Here is a 12,310-nt window from a genome sequence, read left to right as displayed (position 1 = left end):
TCTTGCTCGCCTCTGAACGTCATTCGACATCAGGGAGCGCGTTTGAAGCGTCATAAAGCGTAACTGCCAGCCTTCGCTTCAGCTATCGCCCCTCAGAAGGTGCCACGTCAAACTGCCTTGAGAGGCAGCTGTGAGTAGACCAACGGCAGTATACACGCCTGGAATTTGATCCGCTTCACATCTCCAATATCTACCGTCAAGGTATGCATCTCCGTCCTATCATGTCCTTCTTCCTGTGCATGCCTGGCGAACATCATGTTTGCATAGTGGGTATATGCCATTGCGATACCCCACTCATTCTCCAACTTTACCGCCTATCTTTACCGTTTGCCTTGACCTCTGCCTTTACCTGCCTCACCCTTAATACCCCGCCCCTTACCGCCTCTTCTAAAGATGTCATCGCTAACACGTGGCACGTTCCGCTTCACAGGTGAAGGAGACTTATAGACACACTGCCAGCCTAGACGTTACATTTTCTTGCACACCTAGTCACAAGAAGAAGCATCTACGCTGTGCATCAAGACACTCCCCTATTCATCGACCATCTCCATTTCTTCTAGACTTCAAGGTTCGTGTGCCAATTGTTCTGGTGTCTTCAAGGACGTTGCTAATGTACCTGAGGAAGACCATTCATCATGAGTTCCAACACATACAAGGGCGGTCTCTCTGTTGGCGGCTCGGCTCTCGACAAGTCGAAGTTGCAACTGCGTCGTCCAACCCCTGATAGCGATGTCTTGGCGTCCAGCGACGATGACCGAGAGCACGTGGCAGTGCCCGTTCGACATGCACCTGGTACATACCCCCTTGCAGTTCGTCGTCCTTCCTCTGGTTGGCTGCAGGATATACAGCCAAACCGGAAGTTCTCGCTCCCTTCTGTGTCGTTTGCCGGCTCGCAACCAACCACGCCGTCTCTCGAGCTTCCCCAGCAGTCACGGCCCAGCACTTCATCATTCCCCTGGAATACACCGAGCTTCAGCGGCTTAGTCAACAACCGTTCGAAGAACGAGATTGCTCCTTCCCCCACCTCTGCTTTCCCCCCCACCGACAACAAGCCTATTCCCTCCCCCACAACTATTGAAGGCGACGACGGCAACGGCATTGGTTTTCTTCTTAACCAGCAAGCACCAAACCCCTTCCGCAAGGCCGTCCGATCCCAATCTTATAGTATAGGACAAGGTGACATCGAGCACAGTCCTGTCAGCCGTTTCTCGCGCAATCCTAACACCAGTGCCAATCTTCGTCATCGCCCGTCCAAGCCGAGCCTTCTTGGTGAGTCTGCTGTCGGCCTTTCGCAGCTGCGTGAAGACGAAGCCGACGAGATCGAGTCGTCCAACGGCTCAGAGCACGGAGTCCGTCTGCCTGCCGGTTACTGGGAGCGTGAACAGAAGCAAGCTTTACTCAAACAAGCCGCGATGGAGAACGCACGCGCTCGCAACCGGGCTACCTCTACTGGCTCTCCTGTCAAGCAGATGCAACAGCAACGCCGCCAGACTACTGCCGGTCTGCGCAACACCTCATACAACATCGCTGGAGAGTATGCCATCGAAGAGCTTGACGACGCTGAGCCTCCGATTAACCGTCCTGCCCCGGGTCTTACTCGCCGCTTCAGTGAGCACGTCGGTGTTCTGACTCGCGATCACGAAGTCGAGATTGTCGACAGCCCTCAGAAGCCGCAGTGGACCACAGGCAACATCTCACCTGCTGAGATGGATCCCCTCGGTCGTCGCCACTCATTCGCTCACTACGGCAGCTACAATTCCGCCATGCCTCTCTCGACCTTGAGCAACACCCAGGAAGAGGAAGAAGAGTACGTGTCGCCTCGCCAGACCCCGCCAAACAAGGACGACGAGCCCTTTGACGCGTCTGCCTACTTCACCGGCTACGGCCCTGCATCGCGCGCCATCAACTCCTCTGCCATCTCAGCAGCTCACCCAGACCCGGTCGTCCCTAACCCCGCCATGTCTGCCAACCCCTACGCCGTTCCTCCGAGAATTGGTAATCCCACCCGCCGCTTGTTCATTGTCACCTTCAAGTGCTCGCGTGCCGATATCTATTACCTTTACGATAACACCGGTCTCGAGATCCGCCGTGGAGACCTTGTCATTACCGAGGGCGACCGCGGATGCGATCTGGGCCAGATCACCCATGCCGACTTGACTATGGAGGAGGCTAAGAAGCTCAAGGCCGAGGCGAACGAGGAGCACTTCCGCTGGCTCGTCATGTTCTCGCAGTACTCCCTGGCCGGCACTCAGAACGACTCTGGTATGTTGGGCGCGCTTGCGCGTGCTAATGGCTTTCCCAACCCCATGAGCCGTACTCCAGTGACTGCTTCGGGTGAGCCTGAGCCGTTCAAGCCCAAGATGATCAAGCGCCTTGCCCAGGCTCACGAGATCTCTGCACTTCGTGAGAAGGAGGGTGGAGAGGCCAAAGCCAAGCGCCTTGGAGCTCAGAAGGCTGCCGATCACAAGCTGCCTATGGAGATCCTCGACGCTGAGTATCAGGCGTAAGTCAATCACTTCCATGTTCTTATCAACATCATGCTAACACATCCAGTGATTACCACAAGTTGACTTACTTCTACTACGCTGAGTCGTACGTCAACTTCAACGAGCTCGTCACCGACCTGTTCAAACAGTACAAGGTGCGCATCTGGATGTCGGCTGTCAATCCCGCATCCGTTATCAACCCTGCCGGTGGTGCTCAAATTCCACCCCCTTCGGCCATCGGACCTGGTGCCATCATCAAGAACAGCAATCAAAACGCCCCTCCCTCTGTTGGCCCAGGCTTTGGCAACAACACGCATCACACTGCGCAGCAGTACGGTAAGTCCCCCTTCGCCTCCTGGCTGTAATATCGTGTCACTAACTGTTCATCAGGTCAAGGTCAAGCGCGCAACCATGGCAACTATGGCAACTACGATGATGGCTTCCATGCATTCTCTCACCAGATCCCTGCATACCCCACCCAGCCGTCCTACAACATGCAGCAGACATGGGCTCATGGACAGCAGATGGGTCGCCAGCAAATTTATCCGGGCTACTACCCCAACGTCACCGCGAGCGGCAGCCCCATGAACTATGGAGGCGGAGGCTACTATCCACCATCGACCTACGCTTCGTCCTATGGAGGAGGCTATGGCACTGCTACAACCACCGCAGGATACGCTGCTTCGCGAAACTACACATCCAACACCGGTCAGTCTTTCGGTGTCCAGCACCCGTCTTCGTACACCTCTGGCGCGGGCTACGCCAATGCCTATGGCAACGCCTCATACACCTCAGGTGCTCCTGGCGGCTACTACGGCACATCAGGTGGACACGGTAATGGTAACCCTGGCGCCTACAACGGTGCCAACACTGCTACTTCTGGAGGTCGCCCTACCACTGGCACTGACCCTGCCCTACTGAGTGGCATACAGAACATGTCATTCGGTAACTAGGAGACTTTGGTGAACTCAAAATGAGAGAGGTTTCGGGATTTTCTTTCGGTTTATTTTGATCATTGTGCGCTATTTTCTTTTCACTTCTTCATCATATCTCATGATTCCACGGTTGCTTGCTTTCACTTACCCAAAAAATTCCCCATGATGCGTGTAGTTTAGTCGGATATATGCCATATGGCGAAATCAGAATGCTTTGGCACCAATGTGTTCTTTCATGAGTGAATGTGTTGGTATCTGTCAGGCCTAGATATCAGTGTGATGTTACCGCTGACAGAAACCCTGAGGACCTCCTGGCCTAGTTATCACAAATTTTCCAAAGGCTGGAAGTTTTTTGAACGTCTCCAGGCTGTACCTGAACACTTATAGTCTGGTGGTTTGCGCATTCCCTGACAACCTCCTGGGCTAATTCTTGGTTTTCTTCTGAAGCTTGAGAATGGTGTGAAGACCTACAGGCGTCAACAGCTCCTTCCTCCCACCTCACTCATCTCAACCATGGCACGACAACGTGCCAGGTCTCCTGCGCCCAAGAGCCAGCAGGTACTCGCACTCAGTCGCGTTCTCGAGAAGCCAAAGAACAGTGGCGTAGATGTGCAGCACTTCCGCGCAACGATAGTGGAGGACCAGAAGAAGCTTAACGGACTGATTGCAAAGCGGAAGCTCCAAGCGTAAGACAAAGCCTTGAATATTTGCAGGAGCTACTATGTATCTGGTTCGACTACTAACGGCTGCTGTAGCAACAAGCAAGAGCAACGCCACCGCGATGAACTCGCAGCCACCATCCTCGAAGCCCTGCGAACCCCGAATCAACCCGTGAAAAATGGGTCAGCAAACTTCAAAGGCACTCGTATCGCTGGAAACGCAGTCTACGCCTCCGTCACCACCATTTTGACGGCATCCTCAGGCCTCGTGAACGAATACCGAAGGCTAGATGACATGATTACGAAATTACGAAACGAGCAGCCTGCGACTCTGGCAGACACATGGAAGCAAGATGTCGAGGATACAGACCGGCAGCTCAGGAGGGGAGCTCGCGTTGCATTGAGAAATGTGAAGAAGGTGCTGGGTGCTGATGTAGAGGATATTGTAATGGGTGAGGCGGATGAAGATGGGGACGTGGAGATGGAGGGCGGAGAGGAGGTTGAGCTTAACTACGAGTTGAGGAAGAGTTTAAGGTATGCGGAGAGGGGTGTTAAGAGGATGGTGAAGGGGTTGCCCGTGGGCGATGGATGTTAGGCATAGGTGACGCTGTGCTGTAGTGTTCGAGGTAGTATGTGGACGGGCAAGACGAATGCGCATTCTCTCAGACACAGGTTTTCGCATTAGGCCCAAGTGGCGTAGCATGTACAACGATAAGTACAGGCCCTGACGCAATGGCTCTCGTCCTCCTCTTCTCTTCGCTCGTAGCTGGAAAACAATGTGCACACAATCTCAATTATCGTGTTCGCATCTTCTCAGGCCTGTGTCATGCTCTGCCGAGAGTCGCCCATGGGATTTTGTGAGCGACTCATGTCGGTCTAGCGCGATGCCTCGTCAAGTTAGCGTGTAGCACAGGCCACCCGCCCACAGAACCGAAATCAATATCGAATCTTTTCGCAACCTCAAGCACGACAGCGTCGACAATCTACTAACCAACAGTCAAGATGGGTGCCCTCAAGTATGTCGAAGAACTTCAGAAGAAGAAGCAGTCGGACATGATGCGCTTCTTGATGCGCGTTCGCGTACGTATTCTACCACAATTGTGCTGGGATATAGAACTCTGCTAACATTGCGACAGTGCTGGGAGGTATGAACATCCTGAGACTCAGTCTCAATTGATGTACTCGTTGAACTTTGCTGAGAGTGCATCGATAGCTTCGCCAACTTAAGGTCATCCACCGCGCAAGCCGCCCCTCGCGCCCCGACAAGGCCCGCCGTCTCGGATACAAGGCCAAGCAGGGTTACGTTATCTACCGCATCCGCGTCCGCCGTGGAGGTCGCAAGAGGCAGGCTCCCAAGTAGGTGCTTCACAATCTGAGAGAAGAGAAGAATGCTAACATGTGGTTTCTAGGGGCGCCACCTACGGTACGCAGCACGCAGTCGATTGGATGTGGGGAACGAAAAACTGACAACTGAACAGGAAAGCCTACCAACCAGGGTATCAACCAGCTCAAGTACCAGCGCTCCCTCAAGTCCACCGCTGAGGAGCGTATCGGCCGCCGCTGCGCCAACCTCCGCGTCCTCAACTCCTACTGGATCAACCAGGACTCCACCTACAAGTACTACGAGGTCATCTGCGTCGACCCCCAGCACAAGGCCATCCGCCGCGACCCTCGCATCAACTGGATCGTCAAGCCCGTCCACAAGCACCGCGAGGCTCGTGGTCTCACCGCCACCGGCAAGAAGAGCCGTGGTCTCGGCCGTGGACACAAGTTCAACAACACCAGCGCTGGCCGAAGGAAGACCTGGAAGAGGCACAACACCCTCTCCCTCTGGCGCTACCGTTAAATGCATTGAGCATGTGGTGTGCTTGGTGCAACGTCTGGTCGATTGTTTTCAGCGTATGGGCTGGCGTGAATGGAATAGGGTATCCTGGGCTACATAGCATAGCTTCCGAGCGGCATAAAAGCTGTCAGGACTTTCAAAATCAATACCATGGATTCATGATCTTTACGAAGACAACACTTAAGCTCTGTATATTGATGAAGTGTTTGTATGCCGGATGTGAAGAGAATGTTCCGTAAAGAGACACGGCACTAAGCTCAAATCTGGCGAGTATGCCTTGCTTGGTTGTAGCCAAGAGAAGATACATGGACTTTCACATGGGTAGCTGACCGGTACCGGTAAAACAGCTGCACCATCGACGTCAGATGTGATGCCAAAGCAAGCTGTGTGCGCCCATATCTACTGTGACATTCAACGTGCATGCTAGAATAGAAGTGCGATATAAAGAGTCTTGGAGAGGCCAGAAGGTGATCAGCCAGGGTGTTGCTAGCAGGCTGTGGCAAGCGTTGCCTGGGATAAGGCCGACTGTAATCAGAACTAAGCGGCCCCTCTCGAGCCAAAACACAGCCCAACCCATAACACATGCAGCACCTGGACGCCAGCGCAACAAGCGGCCAAAGCTCCAATAGACGCAAAGGGTACACACACCTCTCTGCAACACTGACGACATGCGGCTGACGAGCTGAGTATCCAGACTTTTGCTGTCATCGTACTGTTGTTCTACTTCCGATACACAATGTCCCGACGTCCACGCGCGCGACCGAGCATCATCATCTGAGCAGCACTGCCCTGCGACCAAGCAAGGCAGTGAAAGGGCGACACCTACCAGGCTGTTTGACGACTACAGCTGCCTACAAGAGTAGGGCGGGCGCACTGTGCAAAAACTTGCTTGCCTCACCTCTCCAATCCCGCCGCAAACACCGCCGCCATGGTCATCAAAGCCGATCCCTCGCGAAACTACTATGCCGACCTAAAGGTCCCCGCCAACGCCAGCGAAAACGAGATCCGCAAGGCCTTCCGGACGTTGGCGCTGCAGTACCACCCAGACCGAAACCCTGGACGCGAAGCCGAGTTCGTCATTCGCTTCCAAGAAATCCAGGCCGCCCACGAGATACTGTGCGATGCACCTTCGCGAGCAAAGTACGATTCCGACAGAAGGAAACATCGCAATACCTCAGCTCCCGGTAACACACCGAACCAAACGAGAACGAGGCCACCGCCGCCGTCACGGAACGCATACTCTACTACCGCCCCTCAGGGAACCTACTATCGTGCTCCTCCTCCGAAACCTCAGCCTCAGCCTCAGCCTCAAGCACAGCGACCGCAACCACAACACCACAGCACATACAACAACGGTGCGGACAGATTCACCAACAGGAACTTCCGCCCGCCACCAACGGCGCAACGACCGGACGCAAAGGCAAGAGATGCCGAGGCTCGGGCCAATGTCTTTACAGCATGGCAGAAGATGAAGCAGCCGCGGGGTGAGGACCCTCGGCAACACAACCCAAGTGCTCAGAGTAGTTCGCAGAGCAACCCGCAGAACAATCCCAACGGCACCCCCTTCGGGCGCAGTCAGAGTACAAGAGTCCCTTCCTCCAAAACAGGATTTGACCCCTCAACACCAGGCGTCGATGAAGGCCAGGCACGGTCAGCGTATAGGAACTATGCCCGTCCGGCTCCAACACCACCCGCGTCTACAACTCCTTCAAAAGACAGCCAAGCCGACGATGCCCCATTTTCCGAAGCAAACCGCGTTCGCACCCCGTACTACTCTCATGTAGCCGGCGAGCGCACTTCCATGTTTGAAGGAATTGGAAGGTCCTCTAGCGTGCGGAACTCACCAACTCATTCGAATGGAGCAAGCCAATCGACAGACGCTGGTGCATACTCAGACTCAGGTCGCAGAACACAGGGCAAGAAAGCCAACGCAAAGCCAAATCCTTTTGCCCACGGATATCCGGACTCTAGCGATGAAGATTCAGATTCAGATTCAGATATGATCAACAGCAGGAGCAAACACCGTGACCCGCCTCCTCCTCCACCGCCGCAGAATACAAGACTGCCTCCTCCAACCTGGGCAGAGAGCAATTTCTCGACCCCTGATCCAAAACGGCAGAGTAACGGCGCAGCGGGGAACATGCCCAACAGCTTCAAAAGCAGGAGTGAAGAAAGCATCAATATGAAGTTCTCGCCTTCGGACTGGCATGGCAAGTTCGAAGGCAGTGATAGTTACTTTGCTCCTAACATGCAAAAAGGTGCCAACGGGAAAGGCCGAGCCTCTCCAACCCGCGGTAGATCACAACGAAATGCAACGGATCGAAACCCGTTCAGCACACGGCCAATGCCGCCTCCAGTTTCGCCATTCGGGCAGCCGATACCTCCACCTCCTCCGGGGCCACCGCCTGGCATCAACTTCGCTCCGCCAAAGATGGCGCCACACACTGCCAAGTTCAGTCCACAAGACTGGCAAGAGACGTTCAAAGACCCGAACTGGGTATATACCGACGCGAAGGAGACATCGCCCCGTCGACCGTCAGAGGCTACAAAAAGGCCGAAGGCTGCACGAAAGGCATCTGTGCAACAGAATGGAGCTTCGAAGGCGCAGGAATCGACCGATGCGTCACGGTCCAAGCACCAAGCCTTTGTTGAAGAGCCAGTCAACGGCGATGTAGATGCTATGGACATTGACTCCGGGCCACCATCAAACGCAAAGCCAGCTAAGAAAGGCACACGCACAGCGCCATCGTCGCCGAAGCTGAACACAGCGGGTGTAGGTGCCATGCCAAATGGCTCTGCTACCGCGCCTTCTTCCGCTTCTACCGCAAAACCGCCTGATGGAGGACTGAACAGTCTTGGTCCAGACATGATAAATCCGGTTGTCCAGCCTCAAACTAACGGACTCTCTGGCATGGGCTCCCTTGTAGACGCAATCCCATTCCCATCCCAGGCTTCCAACTCACATCCCGTCAAAGCCAACGCTGCAAAGAACCTCAAGTATCCCGAAATACCTTATGCACCTGCCCCACCAGCCAAGGTAGATTTGGACTCTGCAAATTCCTATTTCGACCGCATGCGCACCTACGTCAAAGCATACCGAAACTACTGCAAGATCCTTACTGGCCACTTTGCCTCGCGAAGCAATGAGATGGAGGACCTAGACGACAACTTTATCCACAACCGCGGCGAAACAACGAAGAAGCTTGGATTCGCAAGTTATCTGGCTAAGATGGAGGAAGACGAGAGTGTCATGGAGACATGGAAGCTTGCACAGGAACGCCACATTATTGCGCTGCAACAGTGTGAGGATGTGCGGAACAAGACTATGAAGCTGTACCAGACCCTGCAGACCTGAGTTTTGTCGTTTCGACTGCTTCAATCCAGTCTGCGGGTGTGCTGACATCGATTTAGTAAGAGCTTCTGTCAAGGAGAAGACAGACGCCGCGACGTCGTTCAGAACATGGTCGAAGAGATGACGGGGTTTACGATCAAAGAGACCCGGTCCGTGGCTTCCACGCATGCGGCATCGCCACGGAGGCGTACGTCTAGCTCTGTTCTCGGTATGAGGATCTCAAGTGCGCTGAGGACTTCCGCTTATAGTAGCCCACCATCCAATTTGGATGGTGGTGATGATAGTATTGAGATGTTGATGGCGAGAAGTGCGGAGAAGCCGAAGCCGTTGCTGGCAAGAAAGAAGAAGTATCATGTCCTTGTGTAGTAATGATGGCGTTTTCGGGCCGAGCATAAAATACCCACTTGAAGTCGTTGAATGTCTTCACGGTTGCGCAGGAATATTCTTCTGGGGATCTTGGAATATAGATAACGCTTGTAATATGTATACTACTGAATGAAAGCTTTGGATACAGTCATCGTTCGCGTACCATGTTGCACGTCATGCCCTTCCGACAGTTTACCATAGCCCGAGATCTCCAGGGCTGCATCTTGCGCGAACTTCCCGCGGTTGCAGCGCATGACGCCCGCACACCCGAGGCAGATTAGCACCAAAATCAACGCGCTTGTCCAGCGGAAGAATTGACGGCTAAACACCACGCCGAACTTCCATCATTCTCTTCATCCTTCGTGGACAAGATTGTACCGCCATTGAGCAATACTAAGTGGGATGACCCTCTTGGATCCAACTGCAAAGTGCTTGGCCGTAGGATAGCCGTCCCGCCGGGTAAATGTAGAGAGCCTGGTGCATCATGGGGCTGAATACCCCTCCATACATAAGAACCCATGGGGAAGCCTACATATAATCATAGTACACTGCTGCCTTTTCCAGTTGTCGTTCCAGATACAAACAACTGAATACTTTACATCATGGCGGACAAAGAACCCATCGTCACACACGTTTTCACCGCCGACCCATCGGCCCACGTCTTCAATGGCAAGCTGTATGTCTACCCCTCGCACGATCGTGAGACAGACATCAAGGATAACGACAACGGCGACCAATATGACATGAACGATTACCACGTCTTCAGCATGGATGAAGTAGGTGGCCCAGTGACAGACCACGGCGTAGCCCTCAAGCAAGAAGACATACCCTGGGTCCAAAAACAACTCTGGGCCCCTGACGCCGCCAGCAAGAACGGGAAATACTACCTCTTCTTCCCGGCCCGCGACAAGGAGGGTATCTTCCGCGTTGGTGTGGCCACCGGCGACAAACCCGAAGGACCATTCAAGCCAGAAGCCGAGCCCATAAAAGGCAGCTTCAGCATCGACCCCGCGTCTTTCGTCGATGAAGATGGCTCTGCGTACCTGTACTTTGGCGGCATCTGGGGCGGCCAATTACAATGCTGGAAGACTGGAAAATTCATCCGCGAGGACTATGAAACCATGGAAGCGCAATCTGGCAATGCCCTCTGCGCAAAAGTAGCCAAGCTGTCAGACGACATGACTTCCTTCACCACCGACGTCCAGGACGTCGTTATTCTGGATGAATCCGGAAACCCCATTCAAGCTGCCGACCACGACAGACGGTTCTTCGAAGCCGCGTGGATGCACAAGTATAATGGGAAGTACTACTTTTCGTATTCTACCGGCGACACGCATTTCTTGTGTTATGCGACGGGCGATAGTCCGTTGGGCCCGTTTACCTACGGAGGCAGGATCCTAGAGCCCGTCATTGGATGGACGACACATCATAGTATCGCGGAGTTCAAGGGCAAGTGGTATTTGTTCTACCATGATTCAAGTCTGAGTAAGGGGGTAAACCATCTTCGATGTGTGAAGATTAGAGAGATTGTTTACGATGAGGCGGGGAAGATTAAGTTGGCGGAGAGTCAGCCCAAGGTCATGTAGGAGCATGTTGGTTAAGTTGATGTTGGGACTATGATAGCGTAGTTACTTCCGACGAAAGCACCTCTTGATCCGCGCCAGATGCCATCTCTTGACACGACATTCCGTGGTATGCAGATTGAGTTCCTCCACTGACCTTACTTCCTCATAGTACTTCTTTACGCTTCTCCACATCCAAAACACATTCATCTTCCTCTTTCGCTTCTCTATTCTCCTCATCTGAATCGCGTTCAACCTCAACCTCATCTCCACAATCTCGTGTGTGTCCTTGCACTCATTCTCTATGAAACTAGCCCTCTGCCCATCTCCTTCTACAGTCTCGTTCTCTGCATTCCTATTCTTCTCCATTTCCTTCCTGAGCATCTCCTTTGTCCTCCACAATACATCCATCGCCTCACACTCCGCCTCCCAAGCTCCCACGCCCAACAACTCCATATTCCTCACAACCCACTGCACAAACCTGTGATCCGGTAGGTCGCAAAAAGGCGCTGGGAAGTCATCTTTCATCACTTTGGTATCGTAGAAAATTAGGCTAATCTCTTGTACGAGACCGCCTTTTAGGATCGGTTTCTTTTGGACGAGTCGTGAGGAGAAGGAGGGTGAAGCGGCTCTGGCGTGTTTAGTTTTACCTTCGAGTAACAAATCACCAGACTGAGGATATAAACTGGGACTTTTGTGTACCCGCATTTCTTCTTGCGTACTACTCTGCAGTCGCTCGCCTGGAAGTAGGCCTCTGGGATCGGTGGTGTAATGCGCGCCCATATTGACTTCCCTTGAGCTTCGGTAGCGAGGGATGTTTGTGCGGCGGTAGTGCCGCTTACCGCGTTCTGCGCAGATTGACGGCGATAGGGGACTTGTTGTCCATTCGGGGTCGCGGGGGGTAAAGAGGTTGGTGGTGATGGAGGAGTAGATGTTGGAGAGAGCTTTTGCGTGGAGGGGAGAGATGGAGAATTCTGGGGTAACAAGGTAGTGGGTGTTAGGAAGGATGATCACAGGCTGGTTGGCTTTGATGATGATGGTTGACATTTTGGGCGGTGGTATCGTGGTAATTTGTACGGTTGGTGTATTTTATTGATTTGGTCGATG

General features: G+C 53.5%; 6 protein-coding genes across 6 annotated transcripts; 5 read left to right on the top strand and 1 right to left on the bottom strand.

Annotated features, from left to right (window-relative positions):
• Positions 1–635: 635 nt before the first annotated feature.
• On the top strand, positions 636–3,439 carry AA0111_g1397 (hypothetical protein; the record flags this gene model as incomplete). The annotated part of the gene is made up of 3 exons (XM_028647051.1): positions 636–2,503; positions 2,554–2,822; positions 2,877–3,439. The coding sequence occupies 3 exons, from the start codon at positions 636–638 to the stop codon at positions 3,437–3,439; spliced, it is 2,700 nt and encodes an 899-aa protein (XP_028511559.1).
• A 495-nt stretch (positions 3,440–3,934) lies between these two features.
• AA0111_g1396 (hypothetical protein) lies at positions 3,935–4,675 on the top strand (the record flags this gene model as incomplete). Its single annotated transcript, XM_028647050.1, has 2 exons — positions 3,935–4,107; positions 4,177–4,675. The coding sequence occupies 2 exons, from the start codon at positions 3,935–3,937 to the stop codon at positions 4,673–4,675; spliced, it is 672 nt and encodes a 223-aa protein (XP_028511560.1).
• A 407-nt stretch (positions 4,676–5,082) lies between these two features.
• On the top strand, positions 5,083–5,926 carry AA0111_g1395 (60S ribosomal protein; the record flags this gene model as incomplete). Its single annotated transcript, XM_028647049.1, has 5 exons — positions 5,083–5,160; positions 5,217–5,225; positions 5,294–5,436; positions 5,490–5,503; positions 5,559–5,926. 5 exons carry the CDS (start codon positions 5,083–5,085, stop codon positions 5,924–5,926), a joined length of 612 nt encoding a protein of 203 aa, XP_028511557.1.
• Positions 5,927–6,851: 925 nt separating this feature from the next.
• On the top strand, positions 6,852–9,278 carry AA0111_g1394 (hypothetical protein; the record flags this gene model as incomplete). The annotated part of the gene is made up of 1 exon (XM_028647048.1): positions 6,852–9,278. One exon carries the CDS (start codon positions 6,852–6,854, stop codon positions 9,276–9,278), a length of 2,427 nt encoding a protein of 808 aa, XP_028511558.1.
• Positions 9,279–10,243: 965 nt separating this feature from the next.
• On the top strand, positions 10,244–11,227 carry AA0111_g1393 (Xylosidase/arabinosidase; the record flags this gene model as incomplete). Its single annotated transcript, XM_028647047.1, has 1 exon — positions 10,244–11,227. One exon carries the CDS (start codon positions 10,244–10,246, stop codon positions 11,225–11,227), a length of 984 nt encoding a protein of 327 aa, XP_028511555.1.
• A 42-nt stretch (positions 11,228–11,269) lies between these two features.
• AA0111_g1392 (hypothetical protein) lies at positions 11,270–12,250 on the bottom strand (the record flags this gene model as incomplete). The annotated part of the gene is made up of 1 exon (XM_028647046.1): positions 11,270–12,250. The coding sequence occupies one exon, from the start codon at positions 12,248–12,250 to the stop codon at positions 11,270–11,272; it is 981 nt and encodes a 326-aa protein (XP_028511556.1).
• Between the last annotated feature and the right edge of the window lie 60 nt (positions 12,251–12,310).

This window comes from Alternaria arborescens (genome assembly GCF_004154835.1).
Source record: "Alternaria arborescens strain FERA 675 chromosome Unknown contig_2, whole genome shotgun sequence".
Taxonomy (NCBI): Eukaryota; Fungi; Ascomycota; class Dothideomycetes; order Pleosporales; family Pleosporaceae; genus Alternaria; species Alternaria arborescens.
The sequence above is the reverse complement of the archived record's forward strand: the minus strand, read 5'-3'. Positions and strand labels throughout refer to the sequence as shown.